This window comes from Equus quagga, chromosome 10 (assembly GCF_021613505.1).
Source record: "Equus quagga isolate Etosha38 chromosome 10, UCLA_HA_Equagga_1.0, whole genome shotgun sequence".
NCBI lineage: Eukaryota > Metazoa > Chordata > Mammalia > Perissodactyla > Equidae > Equus > Equus quagga.
In genome coordinates, this window is record NC_060276.1 from 98,035,641 (window position 1) to 98,055,162 (window position 19,522).

The following is a 19,522-nucleotide window of genomic DNA, read 5'->3' on the forward strand; positions in this document are numbered from 1 at the left end:
AGTTAACAATGGCCATTTCCTAGCTATTTGATGTACGAACGTTGTGCAGTGCACATTAAAAGCAATAATGTTCTGATAGATCGTTGCTAAGAAACTGTCAGGGGAAGCTAATTTTAAATGTCTGCACCAGCCATCTTTTCACTGCTGAGCACCTCTGATGTGTTGATTTTAACAGATAAAAATCTTATCTGTCTTCTGCCCACCCCCACACCCCCTGCCCTCATCCCCATCCTGACTATCTTAGCTGTCTCCTCTCCCTAGATGCCATGATTCATAACGAGAAGACCACACACCAGTTTCACATAAATCAAATTTTTTCACCTTTAGCCTGTCTGCTTTCACTAGCACCTACTATGTACCAGTGCGGGTGTCAGGGATGCAAAGAAGAAATGCCAAGTTCTTTGCCTTCAAGATGCTTGTGGTCAGTTGGGGATGCAGACTTCCAAAGTTCAAATTACAGTGCGATAGTATTATTGCTGTAAGGGAGATGTCTAGGACATGACTGAATCCCAGAAACACCTTTTCGATAAATAGGAGGGGGTTGGCCTCAGGCAGAGCAAGCATCTTCAAGAGCACACAGCTACTAACGGGGCCAGGACTTTGGGTCCCACATCTGGCACGCGTTTCGTTGACCCCAAGCTTCCCCTGGAATGTCATAGACATGTGTCTTGGCCCAGCCAATTGAACTGAAAGCTTGTTTATCTGCTCTGTGGGAAGTTACTGGCCGCTCTGTTGGTGCCCTGGGCATTTCCTCCACAGCTAAACAACCAGAGTACAGCACAGAAGAGGCTACGGCGGGGCTCATGGCTCTGCTTCTCCACAGGCAGCCTTGCCTCCCTGGAACCCTTCTTGTCCTGGGTCTCTGGTCCATCCTAACTATCTTTAAGGGGAAATCCTTTGCACCCTCTCCCTGCATCCTCCTTTTAGAATCCTTGAAGCTAGACACCACACAGGTAGGAAAGAAGCCACCCAGAAGACTAGAAATGTGCTTCCTCTGATGTGGTATTTGGCAGTTAGCATCTCTGATGTTATATTTACTTCTGGGATGTGGATTTACTTATATGGAAACTTGTGAAACGCTATTTAGGCCGCCTGGATAGTGTTTACTGAATCAGTACTTACAGAAGCATATCATCCTTTGAGTGCTAACTTGAGTTCTCAACTATGGGATAAGAAGGCTTTATCTAATACCAATTCTATTAACTAAGTTCTTACATACTCAGTAGTACCCTGGTGGCCTGAGAGAATTAACCAATTTTCCTGAAGAAAACACAATCGAACAAACAAAACCCATAACAGAGTAGATAAGGTGCTAGAAGATCTGGCTGGTCTTTCTGTGATGCTATGACCTTGACATTTTTTCTTTTCTTGCTACTTCTTGCAAAATTAGGCCTTTGTATGGGCCTTTTACAATTTTGCACCCAATTCCACACCAGCTGGGGGTCCTACAATCCAACTCAATTCGGACACTATCTACCTGGGGTTAGCATCAGATCCCACAGGTTAAGGACTCAGTCCTACAAGACTGCCCCCCCACTTCAGATGCCATTCACAAGTCCAGGTTGTCACTTATGCTTCTGACCTACCCACTGTAGAACAGAGATTCCAATGACCCCCTCCTTTGGGTTAGATTAACTTTCTAGAGCGGCTCACAGAACTGAGAGAAACATTTTACTTACTAGAGTACCTGTTTATTATAAAAGGATATGACTCAGGAGCAGCCAGATGGAATACACACGTAGGGCAGGGTATGGGGAAAGGGCACAGAGTTCCCATGCTCTCACAGCGCACCAGTGTCCCCAATCTCCACTTGTTACCAATCCAGATGCTCTACGAACCCCATCCTTTTGAGTTTTTGTGGAGGCTCCACTACATAGGCGTGATTGATTAACTCGTTGGCCACTGGGGATTGAACTCAGCCTCCCTCAGGTCTGGAGGCGGGACTAAACGTTCCAACCCTCTAATCACATGGTTGCCTCCAATGGCAACCAGCCCCCATCCCTAGGTGCCTTCGAAAAGTCACCTCATTAATATAACGAAAGATACCTTGATGCCTCTCATTACAGGAAATTCCGAGGGTTTTAGGAGCTCTGTGCCAGGACAGGACAAAGACCAAATATATATTTCTTATTACAGATCACAATATCATACCTTTTACTCCCCAAATTCAAATGGATAAAAAGTCTCATCATTGTACAACTAGGCCAATCATCAATACACGCTAAAAAGTGGTTTTTTGATGCTTTATTTCTAACTCAAAGCTAATTTTTTTATTTTGAAAGAATGGAGGCTATATAAATATAATATGTATTTTATATAGAGAGAGTATATAAATGGTAGGGTTTAGTGGGAACATCTTACCAGTTAGTAGATATATTAGGTTGCTATTAAGCAGAAAATCTTGAGAATCTTAGGTTCTTGGGATTACAGACTCTCCCAAATGGAAGGGCCTTGAAAGGTCATCTCAAATTCTCTGCTGACCAAAACAGTGGCTTCTGACCATTATCCATAGTAAGAGAAACATTTTATATCTCCAAGGCGGGTAGGGATATAAAATAAATTATGTGTGTGTGTATGTACATACACATATATGTATATACCCGCCATGTATATATATACACAACACACGTATATGAGTATAGTCCCATATACATACAAAGATCAGAAACAAAAGTTTCATGAAGCGATACCTTCCATACTGCATATAATTCCCACTGTTTCCCTGTTGTATTTATTGAAAACCACACTGCTGGTTGCAACCCACTAAATTGATTTTCTGATCCAGTGGTTTAAAAATATGCATCTAACCAATCTCAGTTTTTCTTGCCCAGGCGAAGATCTTTTTTTAAAACTTTAATTTTAAAAGTTTTACCATGGAGGTTTCTGCCAAGACCTTGCTAATGTCTTAGTGGATATTGTGCTTTTAATCTAAGTCCGCCATGCGTGTTTCCATTGTTGTGTTATGAAAAATGAAGTTCACGGTTGCTCCAGCTGTTTCGGACAGCTGTTTAAGAAACTCAAAACAGATGTCAGAGCCAGAGGTCTGACATTTAGTGGAAATGTACTCTTAATTGCCACCTCATGGTTTACTTAACCCTGCTAGGTAATTGCTCACAGAGGAGGACGTTTTTTTTAAAAAAAACTGTTTTCCATAAATATAAAATATATAGTAAGGGAGTTATTGTGTACTTTAAATTTACAACTTTTTTGTTACCCTTTGCCACGGCTTTGACTTAGAGCTCAAGTCTTAAGATAGCAGCTAATCTTCATCTTGCATTTTCCTGAAAAGTACCTGGAAGCCCAAAGAAGTTAAGTGCCTTCTTCCTGGCCATTCAACAGGTTAAATTAGGCTTCCGATCTTATCTTGATGGGCTTGCTAATCTGTTATCCAAATTAATAAAGGGATTGCATGCTCCTCCGTTTAGTGATAAACTGATAGCCAACACTATCCTGCATAATAGCCAATATCAACTGCAGAGTGTTCAAGATGTGAACATGTGCACATTTAGCTTTGCAATTCTATCTTTCCTGATTAATCTCTAGATACAGTTAGCTGTTCACAACCACCTCAGGGATTTCAGTGGCTCAGTGTATATTAAACATGGAATGTTAGCTAATTTCTGTCTAATCTATTTATCTATAATTGTCCCTCTGTCTATAAGTACATGTAGAAGCTAAATTCCACTGTAATAAAAATCATTATCTACTACAAAACACTTTGTAAATCTCCACAGTATTCTGTAGGAACAGTACATGGTAGAACGAACAATAAACATAATTTTAAAATAAAGTCTTTAAGCGATTTGTCCATACGTCTGATCATTTAGCAGGCTAACAAAGGTATTCTCATCCATATGTGCATTCGTGAAAGAAATGCTTCCACCATCAGTGGTATCGGTATTGGGTTCTTTAAAAATGAGGTGGCACTGTACATAGATTAATGAATGATAAGTTCCAGGGGAAGCTCTTAGAGCAGTAAGAATTCAGAAAGCTGTTAGCAGTGCTATGTGGGTGTTTCCGCTGCCCGTGTAATCTCTTCCCTGCTGACCTGTGCCACCTTAGTTTTATCCCCAGTGGCCTCTCCCTCTCATACTACCCCCTTCCAAATAAGCCCACATACATTCCGTTCAGTGCCTCTAAATGACCAACCCAACAGCTTTGCAAAACCGGCCATCTTCGAAAATTCAAGTCCTGTCTGTGGGTCTTTGATGGAAGAGCAACATAAAGAACAAAGGCAAATGGAAACATCCTGTGCCCCTTTCAGGCACCATTCTGTTTCCTGTCTGCTTCCATAAAGGATTTGAGCTCTTACTCCTTTACACCTTGGGGCCAGCAAACCCTAGTCCATGGGTCAAACCTCACTACCTGATTTTATAAATAAAGTTTTATTGGAACATAGCCACACTCATTCATTTACATATTATCTATGGTTGCTTTTTCACCCCAAGGGCAGAGTCGTTGTGGCAGAGTTGAATAGCTGCTACAGAGACTGTGCGGCTTGCAAAGCCTAAAATATTTGCTATCTGGCCCTTCACAGAGAAAGTTTGCCAACCCCTGCTTTATGCTATTTTACTGTTGTCCATTCTAGCACATTACATATTTACAGTCACAGACTTCGGTGCTGATCAGCTTTTAGCTCAAGAAAACTGTGCATTTGCATTGATTTATGCATTTTATCCGTGTTCACCAAAGATCCAGCATGTTTCAGTATATTTAAAGTATAGCCATTTGAGTCTTCTTTCACACAGAAGACCTAAAAAGGGACTCATCTTTCCTTAACTTTCTAAAGACGGTCAGTGAACTGAGATAAAGAAGCTAAAGGCACCCAGAAACAGTCACGTCCTGTGATTCTGACTCTGAAATACAAGAATTAGAATCAGTCGTCTCAAGTTCATACTGCCTGAGGAAACTCGACTGCTCCAGACCTGACCAAGCCCTTTATTTAGACGCGGGACTCCCCCAGCACACTTCCTTTTTCTCTTGATTCATTTCCTGACAACATACCACATTGCCAGATGGACACCCTAACTGAAGGTCTGAGGAAACTCATTTCCAAAGAATGTGTTTATGAAATAAAACTTTCAGCTGGTACTTGTACTTATTTATTGGTCAAGAATTTTTTCCAGTGGTGCAACCAATTAGCCTCTATTTTGTTAGTGTAGAAACCATTCCTAATACAGTAGAAAACATTATGTGTTTTAACTTTTTTTTAAACAAAAAGCAGACCTTCAGGGCCAGCCCGGTGGCGCAGCGGGTTACGCTCCCACGTTCCACTTCAGCGGCCGGGGTTTGCCAGTTCGGATCCCAGGTGTGGACACGGCACCGCTTGGCACGCCATGCTGTGGTAGGCGTCCCACATATAAAGTAGAGGAAGATGGGCATGGATGTTAGCTCAGGACTAATCTTCCTCAAAAAAAAAAATTTTTTTTAAAAAGCAGACCTTCCTTTTGTACTATGCTAATGAGCACATTGGAACCCAAGTGATGAGAGAGGATGTTGAAAAAGATAGGGTTAGCATGCCTCTGGGAGGTCCATTTTACATAAAATATGGTTTCTGAAGAATACCTGAAACAAAACCCAAATCATTTGCTATGTATTCCGCAGGGATCAGCTGACACTGAATTCTGAACATGGCTTGGTATAGAATTAACAAAGATATATAACCTTTATCATTCTTGGAACCATAATTACGTTCCGAAACTAAATCATATTGCTTTCAAACCACACTGTCCTTCCTAAAGTTCTGAAGTTTTAAAAATAGGTCAAAGTTATAAGCCAGAACAAGTTACCAGCCCTTAGCATCCAAGCTCAAGGGTCGCAGGCAAGGCCAAGTTGCCTAAAACACCGAAGGACTCTTGGCGATGACCCAGTGGCTACCTTACTAATTCAGTCAGCCAGCATTTGTCAAATACCCATAGTGTCGAGGTCTAGTACTAGGTATTGGGGGTAGAGATGTGAGTATGCAACATGTGGGCCCTGCCCTCAAGGAGCTCACACTCTTGTAGGGGAAGGGAATTGATTCTACTACCAGACAATATAACCATGAAGTATAAAGATTTCTAAAACAAAAAAACTTGCTAAAGGAGTCAAAAGGAATGGGTAATTCATGCTGGGATTCATTTGAGCCATCAAAGATGAAATGATACGCTCCTCCCTTTTTCCTGTCATCTGGTATGGGCCTCCCAGCGGGAACACCCACAACTGAGGAACCAATACCCTTTTTTTCTTTCTTTCTCTTTTTCCTGGTTTGAGGAGCATCAGGAATACCTTGACCATGCTTACGTGGGCAAGCATGCAGTTTTTATCCTCCTAAGAAATCCGACTCACTTAGGAAAATCCAGAAAGAAGCAAAGCAGGGAGGGAGAGTCCTACTTAGAAAACCTTTAAATGTATACTAGAAGTTTTAAACCCTGAACTTGCCACTGTTCAGCTTTGAAAGATTTCTTTTGGAATAGTAGCTCCATACTTCTTTATTCTAGAGGAGTCCTTTTCAAATGGTTTCAGAGTTTTAGTCTTCTCGGAGCCCCTGAGCATGGTGGGTTGCGGGGAACGGAGATGCTGTACGGGGTCTCTCACAGCTCTACTTTTATGTGCTCTAAACACTGGGATTTCATGTAAGATTGTCTTAGGAAGTGTCCTGTTGCTAAAGGCAGTCAAAGTTTGAAAACCAGTATTTCATTCTGAAGACCCTGGAGATAAAAGAATATTGTGTGCCTAAGACATGCGAGGTATAGTCAGAGGGCCCTAATTCTGTCTAATTATAAGTATTATTATAGAAAACTTTCTCATCAGAACCTACTTTTCAAAAATAAAGGAATGCATACAGATGGAGGATTCTATTAACACACACACACACACACACACACACACACACACACACACACACACGGCCAGTGGGTCTTTAGCCATTGACTCTCAAGGCTCCTAGTATCTACTGAATTACAAGGAGGAAGTTGAAGGCTCCTTCCTGGATCTGGCTCTGTGGCTTGCCCATTAGTGGGAATTATCTCCTTCCCCCCTTTTTTCTTTCTGTTCTCTCAAATGCCTCCAATCCCATCATGGGCATGCTCAGCTTCTACCAGAGAGAAAAATTCTCCAAGAGGATAGAGTCTAGCCTCTGTGCGACATTCTGCCTTGCATGTGGGGTGCAGACTTTTGGCACACAAAGTCAACTACTGTTTATGTTTTGGTGTGTTGCTTGTCAAGTCGAGAGTGAAGAGACTCTGAGATTTTCGAGCATTAAGCTAGAGATTCTACAGTCACCCCTGAAAACAATGTTCGATTTGTCAGATTTCTATGCTGTGCCAGCTTTCATCCAGTTTTATCCCGTGAACTCTATGGATTCTATAAGTGATGTCTCCTGGATCGTGTTATCTGTTTACACTGATTTTAAGTGTATGTAAAGGTTATTTGGATGTGTCTTTCGGGTTTTTTGTTTCTGTTTTGTTTTTTTTTTCAGAAGGGAATAAATGAATTGTCATCTCAACATTTGTTTGATAAAAGAAGCAAATTGGTATGAAACTGTATATTGATGCATGATTGTTTTTCCTTTCTGATATCTCTGCCTCTTCCTCTCTCTATTATTAAAGGAAGAAATACCCCTGGGAAGCCAATGAGAGAGGTTAGTGAGATTCAGGCTCACAGCCATGGCTTCTGTCTGTCTCATCCCGCTTTCTATGTTTGGCATTTGTGTAAGAATTGTATGCGTGCACGCGCATGTGTGTATTACACGTGTCATCATGTAAGGATGGTAGTCACCTCTCCACTTGCAGCTCATGAGGAACATTCCTCCAGTGATCATTGCCATTGTCATCACCATGACAACGACAGGATCAGGGGTTGGGAGCAGGAATCTCTTTAAACTGGCAACCCTTTGTAGTCCCTAGGTTGGAGTCCTGCAGAGCATCATCTGTTGCCACTTGCAACACAAACAAAATCTTCAAAACAGATTTAGCCTTGAACATAACTGATGAGTCATAAAGCTTCCTTCTACTTCCAGAACCCTAGCATTTTCTGCCAGTGCCTTTGGTTTTTATTCTCCTGGGATGACTTCATTGTGTTTTTGTTTTCTTTTTTCCTGGTTCCTACACTCTTTCTTTACCTCTTTAGCTAACATTTTTGAGCACTTAACTGTGTGCCTACCACTATCCTAAGCCTTGCTGTCTTTTTCATTATGTAATCTTCATGACAATCCTATGAGGTAGGTACTCTTATTAACCCCATTTTACAGATAAGGAAACTGAGTCCATGAAGGGGTAAGCGGTGTATCCCAAGTGACAGAGCCAGGATTTGAATCCAGGCAGTCTGGGTCCAGAGCCACACTCTTTAACTCTTATGCTTTAGCACCACTTTAGAATGGTGTTTGAAAAGCTTATATCATCCCAGCTTGCCCCTTAAAGGATGTGTTTTTTAATTTGGCATTTGGAGCTAGATAGAATAACCGATTAGGGATAAAAATTGAATGTTGGAGTCTTGAGGGTTTTTTTAATGCCTCTTTATGGGTTGAGAGGGGTAGAGTACAGCATTGTCACTGAATGTGGTTTCGGGTTTTATAGTGAAAGCTGCTTCATACTTCTGTTCCACCAGGAATGTTGTCTGAACATTGAATTACCTAATGAAATGACTATTGGATGACAGAGTGTGGAGTGACAGCCCAAGTGAAACAAGATTGTCCTTACCAAGAGTTTAGTGTGAAGGACAAAGGAAGGAAGGGTCTCCCGTGGATGGCAGTAGCATGTACTATTCTGGGAGAGAGGTTGGATGGGTGGAGAATCCTTATATGAGAAGGTTCTAGATCCTTAGCAACAGGATGGACAAGAGTAGCCACTGATTCATTTCAACATAAGGTGTCATACTGGACATTCTGCCAACACCATGCCATGCAAGTCTAATGAACTTAATGATCCTTCAGTGTGTCTACACCAGTGCTGCCTTCCAAGGCATGGGGCAGTGGGGTCCCAGGGAGGGAGTGGTAGGCTGGGAGGAGAAACTGAGGAAACCTGAATCGGTGAAGCATTGAATGCTCCTGACAGTTTGCCTGGCTCACGTACTTCTTATGTGAGACTTCTTGGGTTCATTCTTATGGTAAGTTCCCCTTAAATCTTATTTTAACTTCTTGTAAAAAGTCGCACCATAATTTTGACCACGCTGCTCATGTTTCTTTCACGAATGAATTTTAGAAAAGGCTAGCACGTATTGTTGAAGTCATATAGGTGTTTGGAAACTCTACTACCTGAGGTGTATTATAGTCAACTTTCTAGAAAGCCAGAGGCTCAAAACATGTGTGATTTTTTTAATGCTATGAAAATACCCCAAATGTATAGTAGACCAGATACTTTTGTCCAAGATTAAATCATAGAGAAGATAAGCAAATTTCACCACAGTGTTCTGGCTTGGCTTTGCTTTGGCCAATTTAATGCTAACCATTTATTTGGGAATTGTATTTTTTAAAAAGTAGAGTACCAGATTGCTGTTGAGGTCTTGGATCTTTGCCAGAAAGTCTCATTTCCAATCACTGTGGAAAACATCTCCCTCAGGTAGTGGTGGCTTATGAAACTAAATGTGTTGCACTTAGCGCCAACTTGGAAAAACACACAACTACCCTAATGTTCAACGCATGGTGCCTTTGTGTTCAACAATCCTTGCTTAAGAATGGATTAAATGAATATTTTCCATAGACGTATTTTTGTGTCAACTTGTGCCTACAGCTGATTGCGGATGCCCGAATCCTTGTCAGTGCCTCTCCCACGCATAGTATGAGATTTCAATTTTGACTGTAGAAAAATCTGTCAAGTAAAATTAACGACCTCACTAATGTTCTGCCTCACACACATGGATAATAGAAGCAGGATAGAAATCTGTTTTCTGTATCCATATCACAGTGCAGTTTTATGACTCCGGTGGATTGAGGTATATGTGTCTTTGGGGTCGTATTTTGTCAAAGAGATAGATTTTTTTTTTCTGGATCTAAAGAAAACCTCCATGAAAAACACTGGGATCATTATTCTGGTGAAACAGGTATTTGTAAATAAAGCAACCAAAAGCGTAATATAGATATGGTGAGGTGACTCTGAACGTCCATTTTTCTAGCATAGGGACGGCCATGAGGTCATTTGTGAACATTTAACAGTCTAGACAGGTTAAAGGCCACTTAACATTTTGGCCTTGTATGGTGTTTTAAGAATAATAAACCTCTGTCTTATCTGGTAACTTTTTAAATAGCAGATACCCAAGAAATTTCCTTCCAGATAGTAACTGAAGACCATTTTAAGGAGTAGAAGCACCGCTTGACTATATAATCTATAAGTGCATTTACTTGTGTTTATTATCTTTTGAACTATAGTCCACCTCCCCTAACACACAGTCTAATATAGGTACTTTTTGATGATTATCCATAAGCCGATGGGAAAAATACGTTCTTCCCTGCTTTGTTTATGTTTTGTAATACGTTTTCTAGCTGCCAGGTGAACTATACTCTAGTCAGATATGAGTGATGAGAAGTCATTGGGTCATATTCAGGTAACAGGTTGTAAGGGTCTTGATTTTGTTTTTACTGGCTTCATTAATAGCTGTTAAAATTGCAAGCAATTAAGAATTTGCAGTTAGTCCACCCATTTTCTATTATGCATGAATAATTGTGCCGATTTCCCCGGGTTGCTGGGCAGTCAAAAATAGAGACACAGGAAGCCCTCCAACCTGGTGGCATCAGTTATATATTTGTGCTCTGAGAAGCAGCACTATGTCTTCCTGTGGTTTTTGTCATTTAGAAAAGCCAGAGATGATTTCAGTTCTTCACTGAGGGCTGCCAAACTATCGGCCCACTCTATGAATAGTACATATGTTTGCTTAAAAGTTTTTATATTTTGCAGTCTCAACCAAAATCCAAAGTGATTTTTTCAAACATAATTAGTTCTCACGGAAACTCTTTGCACTCATAAAGCTCAAAGAGATTTACAAACTTGGTCACCTTAGTCTAAATGGCTGAATGCCATTAAACTTTTAATAAGTCGTAACGTGATCTGGTGCCATCACTGTTTAAGTGCCTGCCTGTGAATCTTCTTCAGATCCTCTCTCTCATATTTAAAAACGATATGTCTCCTGAAATAAATATTAGAACAGAATACCTACCCTAGTCTATCTTTAATTTTTATAGGGATTTTAACAATTATTATGGGAATCTGTAAAAGTTGATACATGGCAAGGTAGTAATAGCCTAGTAAAGCATTTTTATTTCCAATAGTGGAATGATTTACTAATGTCTAAGAATTAAAATTAGCCATATAAAAATATGAGACATATATGGAAAGGCAAGTCATAAAGTATGTCTCAGATTATCTGACTCTCGATCTGAATTTTGCCACAAAGTACTTAGGGACATCGTGCTGCTTTTGTGCTCCATGCTGGGGGATGAATGCCAGCTCACATCACATTATTATTAAAAGGCTATTCTGATGGTTAACCCTCATTTAGGAGGCGCTCAAAAATGGATTCACAGGATACCCCAATCCGCGCGATACATCTGGGTCATGTTATAATTAGGCTCTAGAGTAATTTGGAAGGAAAAGTGCTTTCGATTCTGAAGCTTCCTAATTCAAATGTTAATAGTGTACAAAAAGGTTGATTCAAGAGTTTATTTTTCAAACCCAAGTAAAAGCAGAGAGAAAACAGTCACCTCCACCATAGCCTTAGAAGTGAGCCAACAGCTTGAAATGGCCTTGAAATGAAGATGGCACGTCCTGGTGATAATGGTGATGGCAATAGAATGGTGGAGGTGGCGGCAGTGAGGGGATGGTGATAGTGGTGATAGTTAATGATGGTTTGATAGTAAAAATATTTTACTTATAATGAAAATTCTGTAAAATATTTTAAGATTTTTGTAAAATGTATAAAATATTTTTACATAGTAAATAATCCCCCACAACAAGGTGGAAAAGGTGCATCTCATCATGAAATATTCCTGTTATGACAGGGGTCTTGCACTTATCCATGAAATCCTTCTGATAGATATTTACATTGGGAAGTTGAGTGCAGTCTCGGACATTTTTCCATCTAAATGACTCCAGTAGCCTGATCCAATATTAAGCAACTAACATTAAGATATTAAGATTAATTAATTAATATTAAGATACTAACAACGTGGAGTGGCTTCATTAACAAGGCTTTGCTTCTTCCTGGAAACTAGTGAAAAATCAAGCTGTGTTGTGTATACCCTCGATGCAGCTTCTGTGTTGTCTTTACCTAGAAACGGGACATGATTTCCCAAATGGCAAAGAGTCAGCGTGAGGCTGTCTGCACCTCGTGTAAAGTCTTTCTTTCTCTTTGTTTTCTAGGACACAATGTAGGAAGCCTTTTCCACATGGCAGATGATCTGGGCAGAGCCATGGAGTCCTTAGTTTCAGTCATGACAGATGAAGAAGGGGCAGAATAAATGTTTTACAACTCCTGATTCCCGCATGGTTTTTATAATATTCATACAACAAAGAGGATTAGACAGTAAGAGTTTACAAGAAAAAAAAAATCTATATTTTTGTGAAGGGTAGTGGTACTATACTGTAGATTTCAGTAGTTTCTAAGTCTGTTATTGTTTTGTTAACAATGGCAGGTTTTACACGTCTATGCAATTGTACAAAAACAAAGTTATAAGAAAACTACATGTAAAATCTTGATAGCTAAATAACTTGCCATTTCTTTATATGGAACGCATTTTGGGTTGTTTAAAAATTTATAACAGTTATAAAGAAAGATTGTAAACTAAAGTGTGCTTTATAAAAAAAAAAATGTCGTTTATAAAAACCCCTAAAAACAAACACAAACACATACACACACACACAAACACACACACGCATACACACAAACACACACAAACTTTGAGGCAACACATTGTTGTGCATCCTTTTAGCGTGATATCCATATGAAATACATGGCTTTTTCTTTCTTGCATATTAAAGGCAGGCCTTCCTCTAACAAACACCACCAAATGACTCTTTCACATTGCTCTTTTTGGAATCGTTAACTGAGTGGGACTGGCTGTGGATTTTCGTTTTATACATCTATATGTCTATAAGTATGTAAATGCTATAGGTGTATAGATAAATAGGCTTAAATTTCTAGAGACCTTTTAAATTTCTTGTTCAAATGTTCCTGCCACTTGCTAATGGAAAGAAATTGCTTCTGGTCATCCAGGCTTACCTGTTTGGTCTAAAATGAATTTTCCCTGGAGCCTGAAGCCAGAAGGAAACTACCACACTAAGACATTGTCTGGGGCTCCAGATGTTTCTCATTTTAAACTTTCCACTGACAACTAGAGTATTGAGTTTTTTTTAAAAGGGAACATATGAATGAATACACAGGACTTATTATGTCAGAGTAATCCGTTGGTTGATACATTCAGCTTCCTGCTGTTGGCAATGCCACGATTTAGATTTAATGATGCTTCAGTGGACGTCAGAGCATCAGAAGGCATTTTTAACTCCCAGACAGTAGGAGGACTATGGTAGGGCTGGAGGGCTGTGGATTCCCAGCCGATCCCTGTGAGGGAGCAGGTCACTCTTGAAGCGAAGGATTGGATGAATGGTCATAACGATACATAGAGATCTTTATAGCTACGACTAAATTGTCCTTCCCTCTTCTCACAGTCAAACAGCAGTGAGCGTTTTGGTTTTTCTTTTTTTTTTTTAAGGTTTTTTTTCTCATTGCAATGAGTGAGTTTTTAAATGCCGCAAGACTTAATTTAAAATAACCCTTGGGAAAATGTGTAAGACAGTGGCCCCATCACTTGTGATGCTGTTAAATATCCACCCAGAAGCCCATGACCTATGTTTCTCTCCTTTGCATTTCTCTACAAGTAATTCCACACAGGTTTCTAAGTGGGAATGCAAATTGATTCAAATGTTCCAAAAGGTACTCCCAACCCTTTTTGGTGGATTAGACAGGTTACATATGTAAAAAAAACAAAAATTGTTCAAAAAGAGGAGAAAAACTCAAGAGGACTAACTGGTAGAAAAAAGCTTTACTGTTTCATTTCATCTTACTAGTCTTTGATTTTTTTTTAGTCATTCATTCAGTAGAAATCACCGTGTGACCTATTATTTTGCAAATCTGTTACCTCTTAGATTAAGTATAATTAACTTTTGGAGAGTGGGTTTTGTCCATCATTTTATTAATGGTAATTAACATCAAACATGGCTTCTCATGCTATTTCTACCTCACTTTGGTTTTGGGGTGTTCCTAATAATTGTGCACACCTGACTTCACAGCTTCACCACTTGTCCATTGTGTGAATATTTTTCTCCATTATCTTTTGCTTTATAATTTCCAAAAGAAAACCCAAAGCGCTAAAGTAACAAATCACATGACGATTTGGTTTTAGTCTTACATTTCTTCCTTTACGTGACACTGGACTTTTTCTTTACCAAGGATTTTTTTTTTTAACCACGATTTAAAACAAGGGGTTACTTTACTTCCTATTAAGAAGTTTAAGTTTCATTCTAAAATCAGAGGTAAATAGAGTGCATAATTTTCTTTTAATCTTTTTGTTTTGTTTTATCTTTTAGACGTTAGTTTTGGAGTGAGTCTGTCAAAATATTTGAATAAAAATTGAGAGCTTTATTGCTACGTTTTAAGCATAATTTGGACCTTATTTCGTGTTCTTTATAACCACCAAGTATTAAACTGTAAATCATAATCAATGTAACTGAAGCAGAAACATCACATGGCATGTTATGTCATTGTTTTCAGGTACTGGGTTCTTACTTGAGTATCATAATATATTGTGTTTTAACACCAACACTGTAACATTTACTAATTATTTTTTTAAACTTCAGTTTTACTGCATTTTCACAACATATCAGACTTCACCAAATATATGCCTTACTATTGTATTATATTACTGCTTTACTGTGTATCTCAATAAAGCACGCAGTTATGTTACAAAAAAGTGTCGATTCGACTGCAATACTTTGTTTTTATTTTAATTTAGTTATTTAAGTTTTAAATAGGTAATTCATGCATATGATCGAAAAATGAAAAATCTCGAAAGACAAATAGTGAAAAGACCCCAGCCACCCTATTTCCACATCATCCTCACTGCCCTGTAATATTATTAACATCTTGTGTATCTTTCCAAACTAAGCAATTACAAACAAACATACGTTCCTACTTTTTTCCTTTTATTGCACAGAAAATAGCATTCTATGCACCCAGTTATACACTTTGCTTTTTTAAACTTAAGAATGGACTTCAGATCCTTTCTTAATTATATTGAAATGGCTCTTTCCATTTCAATGTATAAAATGCTTTCTCATTCTTTTTTATAGCTGCACAATACTCCAGTGGATGTTTGTGGGCTCAGTGGGTTGTTTTCAGTCTTTTGCTATGACAAAGAACACTGCACATCTCTCATTTTCATCACTTTGCTTCTTCAAAAATAAGGGACACATTCCTAGAAGGGAAATTTCTGGGTCAAAGGTGGTGGTAAGCAATCGTAGCTTGGGAGAGAATTCCTGTGCAGCAATAGTCATAGCGTTTGTTTTGTTTTCTGTTCTAGTAATAACAAGTATATGAGTTAACTACTTTGCAGTTTACACTTTGCTTCTCAAGAGAATTTCTTATCACTTCTATTATTGTTAATGGTACCAGACCTGAAGGAAATAATGAGTGGTAGGAGTCTTGCCTAAAAGAATGCTCAGAACTGGTTCTGGGGAGGATACCCCTGCTGTGCATAGTCGTGACCACCACCAGAGGGAGAACCCCTCACCCCTGTCCTGATCCACTTCTGCCCTAGCTTCAAAGGAGGCTAAGAAAATGAGTAGCAATGTCGGCTCCTGTAGGGAGAGGCTATCATCTATCTATCTTTGCCTCCCACCAAGATTGACGGTGAGAAGTTCCCCAAGAGGGTTCAATCGCTGGGGGGGTCCAAAGAAATGACAAAAGTCCAGCTGGTACAGCCTATTCTAGTGATTTTGGAAAGAATAGGAGATGGTCAAGCTCGTTAAGAATGATATTAAGTGGGGGTGGCATCTCTGCTAGGAGTCACTTGCTAAGCTTTTGAGGGTGAGGTGATGATGCTGACCTAAGAGACTACTGCGTTGAAATAGTACCCTTGAAGGCCACATATGCCAAGGCTAATTTTCATCCTATTTAAATAAAGAAGTTATTTATCCCTCCTGCCATTCCCTAAACCTGCCTCTGTTTGAAATACCACACCGGCTGTTTTGATGGCACTCAACTAGGTAACTGAGGAATCTTTAACATTTCACCGCATCTGACACAACTGTGTGTAGATGACTCTGAGGAGGGCATTTGGCTTTCCGTTCCGCACTTGGCACTGGAGGCTGGAGGGAAGGGAATTATTTCAGTTAAAAATTAAAATGAATCAAGCTGGCGCAGATTGTGCACCAGCAAGCAAAATGTGCATTTGGGGGAAAGCACCAAGACTAATGGCTATGTTCTGTGGAGCTGCGGTGGGATTTCCCTGAATTTGTAATGCTCTAATGGTGGAATGAATACAAAGGCAGGCACTGGCACACTTGCAGTGACTTTGCCTTCAAATTAAGTGTAGGAAGGACATGAATTGAATTCTTTCCCACAGTAGCAAGCAAAGCCACCATAGTAGGAACCACAGACAGTCCCCATCGCTCCTTTAAACTTCAGAGTGCTGTGATCTCATGGATTTATTTGACAACACAAGAGCGGCAACACGCCGGACATTCTATAGCAAACAATACTGTGTGAGTGTGTGAAGTTTGGGGATGTTTGAGAGTGGCTTTTGGGTACAGAAAAGATTACGTACAGTAACTTAAATTCTATACATACATATATGTGTATGTGTATGAATGTATTTTATACATATATTCAGGATAAATTTGTAGCTCTTCTATAACTTTTTATTTTGAAATAATTTAAACAGAAAAGTTGCAAGAATACTACAAAGAACCCCCATATACCCTTTACCCAGATTCAAAACTTGTTTACATTTTGCCCTATTTTCTCTGTCAAGAGTCAGTCTGTTTTTATCCTGAACTGTCTCGACAGTTTTAGACATTGTGCCCCTTTACGCTTAAATACTTCATGTATACTTCCTAAGAACTAGGACATTCTCTTGCATAACCACGTTATAATTATCAAAATAAATATTAACATTATACAAAGCTGTCATCTACTCCCAGCCCATATTCAATGTTGTCAATTGTGTAAGGACGTTCTTTATAGTTATATGTGTTTCCCTGGTCTGGTCTAGGATCTAACTCACAATTTCAGGACATTTAGTCATTCTCTTTAATCTCCTTTGATCTGGAACAGTTTCTCTGCCTTTGTCTTCCAACACCCTGACATTTTTTAAGGCTACAAGCCAGTTCCTTTGTAGGATGTCCCTCCATTTGGGTTTGTCTGATGTGTCCCCATGATTAGATTCAGGATATGTGTTTTTGGCAGGAATATGACACAAGTGATGATGTGTCCTCAGCACATTGTAGCAGGAGTCATGTAAGGATGGTCTGTCCCATTCTTGGTGATAATTAACTTTGATCACTTGGTAAAGGTGGTATCTCCAGGTTTCTCCACTTGGTATACATTTTAAAACCTAATTATTATTAAGCCTTTAGATTCATCTTAGAAGTCTTATTATATATATATATATATATATATATATAATGTAGATGATTGGTATAAAATAAGAACAGTCACTTTCTGAGAGTTCCAATTCAATATGGCAACATAGGAGGCTCCTGAACTAACCTCCTCCCATAGACACAATGAATCTGCAGCTACATAGAGAACAATTCCCTCTGAAAGAAACCCAGAAACTAGCTGAGTGACTCCTACACATATCAAGCAAATGAGCGAAAAAATCCACATCAAAACAGGTAGGAGAGGCTGAGACACGTCACCATAAATCCCACCCCTGTTACAGCAACACACAACCAGGCGAGAACTCAACTTCCAGCTTCTCCTGGAGAAGCAAGGGTTTGGACTCCACATCTGGCACCCTAACTTTTAAGACTTCCACCAGAGATATGAGTTCCTAAAATATCTAAGTTTGAAAGCCAACAGGGCTTGTGTCCACGACACCCACAAGCTATAGCAAACTAAGAGTTCTTAAAGGGCTCATGCAGACTCACCATGGCTAACCACCCGGGGCACCACACAGGCAACAGACAGAAACCCCAATCTTTCCCTGAAAGAGGCCAATTTGCTTATCTTAATAGTTGTGGCCTGAAAGCAGGCTTCTAATTTAACACACAAAAAGGTGCAGACTTCTCCAGAAACCCCAGAAGCCAATGGATGTGATCTTTGTACTCTCCCTCTGCCTCACTCCGGGTTGTTGGTATCTCCCAGAAAGGAGCTTGTGCACACATCTGGTGGCTGGTTTATGTGGCTACTGCCCAGAGAATGCCCCTTGACTGCCTGGCTCTGGTGGCCAGTGGGGCTAACATTCATGGGTCCCACAGGACTGTTGCAAACAGAGAACCAGTTCTTAAATGGCTATCCCCCGAGGACACAGTGCAGGGGCAGCAAACAGAAACACCCATCTCCCAATCTTCCTCTGAAAGGAGGGTATGGCTTCCAATCAGTCTGTATCTCGGTACTGACTGAGATCCTCCCCTTTGGGACACTGACAGGTCTTGGTGCACCCTCAACTACTGGGAACCACCAAAAACAAAGAAGGCTGCTTAGACAATCACAAAGGCTTGAGAGACAACCTAGAGCTGGCCAGGGTTGAATAATAAGGTTCATTTCCTATACAGACCGCTCCTTCAAGACTGGGAGAGGTGGCTGTTTTCTCTAATGCACAGATACCAACACAGAGAGTCAAGGAAAATGAAGAAATACAGGAATATGTTCCAAACAAAAGAACAAGATAAAACGTTAGAAAAAGACCTTAATGAAACAGAGAGAAGTGATTTACCTGATAAAGAGTTCAAAATAACAATCATAAAGATGCTCACCAAGGTCAGGAAAACAATGTATGAACAAAGTGAGGATTCCAACAAGGAGAAGATATAAGGGAGTACCAAATAGAAATCATAGAGCTGAAGAATACAATAACTGGATGGAAAAAAATACAATAGAGGGTTTTAACATCAGGCTAGATGAAGCAGAAGAAAGGATCAGCAAACTTGAAGACAGGTCAGTGGAATTCAATCAAACTAGCAAATAGAAAAAAGAATGAAAAAAGTGAAGATAGGTTAAGGGACTTAAGGGATAATATCAAGCAGACCAATATTCGCATGAGAGGGTTCCCAGAGGAGAAGAGAGAAAGGGGCAGAAAACTTATTTCACGAAATAATGGCTGAAAACTTCCCTTGCCTCAGGAAGGAAACAGACATATAGAAAGACCAGAGAGTTCCAAATAAGATGACTCCAAAGAGACCCACACCAAGACACATTATAATTAAAGAGTCAAAAGTTAAAGACAAGGAGAGAATTTTAAAAGCAAGAGAAAAACAACTTGTTATGTACAAGGGAACCCCTGTTAGAATACCAGTAGATTTTTCAGCAGAAACTTTGCAGGCCAGAAGGGAGT

At 39.7% G+C, this 19,522-nt stretch overlaps 1 protein-coding gene across 9 annotated transcripts in view; it reads left to right on the forward strand.

Annotated features, from left to right (window-relative positions):
- Window positions 1-14,934, forward strand: part of DMD (dystrophin) — a 2,273,580-nt gene extending 2,258,646 nt beyond the window's left edge. For 8 of the 9 annotated variants that reach the window (XM_046672828.1, XM_046672833.1, XM_046672836.1 and 5 more), the window contains one exon: window positions 12,330-14,934. In XM_046672828.1, the coding sequence (XP_046528784.1) occupies window positions 12,330-12,427 (98 nt within the window). In that variant the 3' untranslated portion in view covers window positions 12,428-14,934. Of the gene's footprint in view, window positions 1-7,589; window positions 7,622-12,329 lie in introns of all 9 variants that reach the window. The other variant, XM_046672830.1, reaches the window with a different exon arrangement.
- The last annotated feature ends 4,588 nt before the right edge of the window (window positions 14,935-19,522 follow it).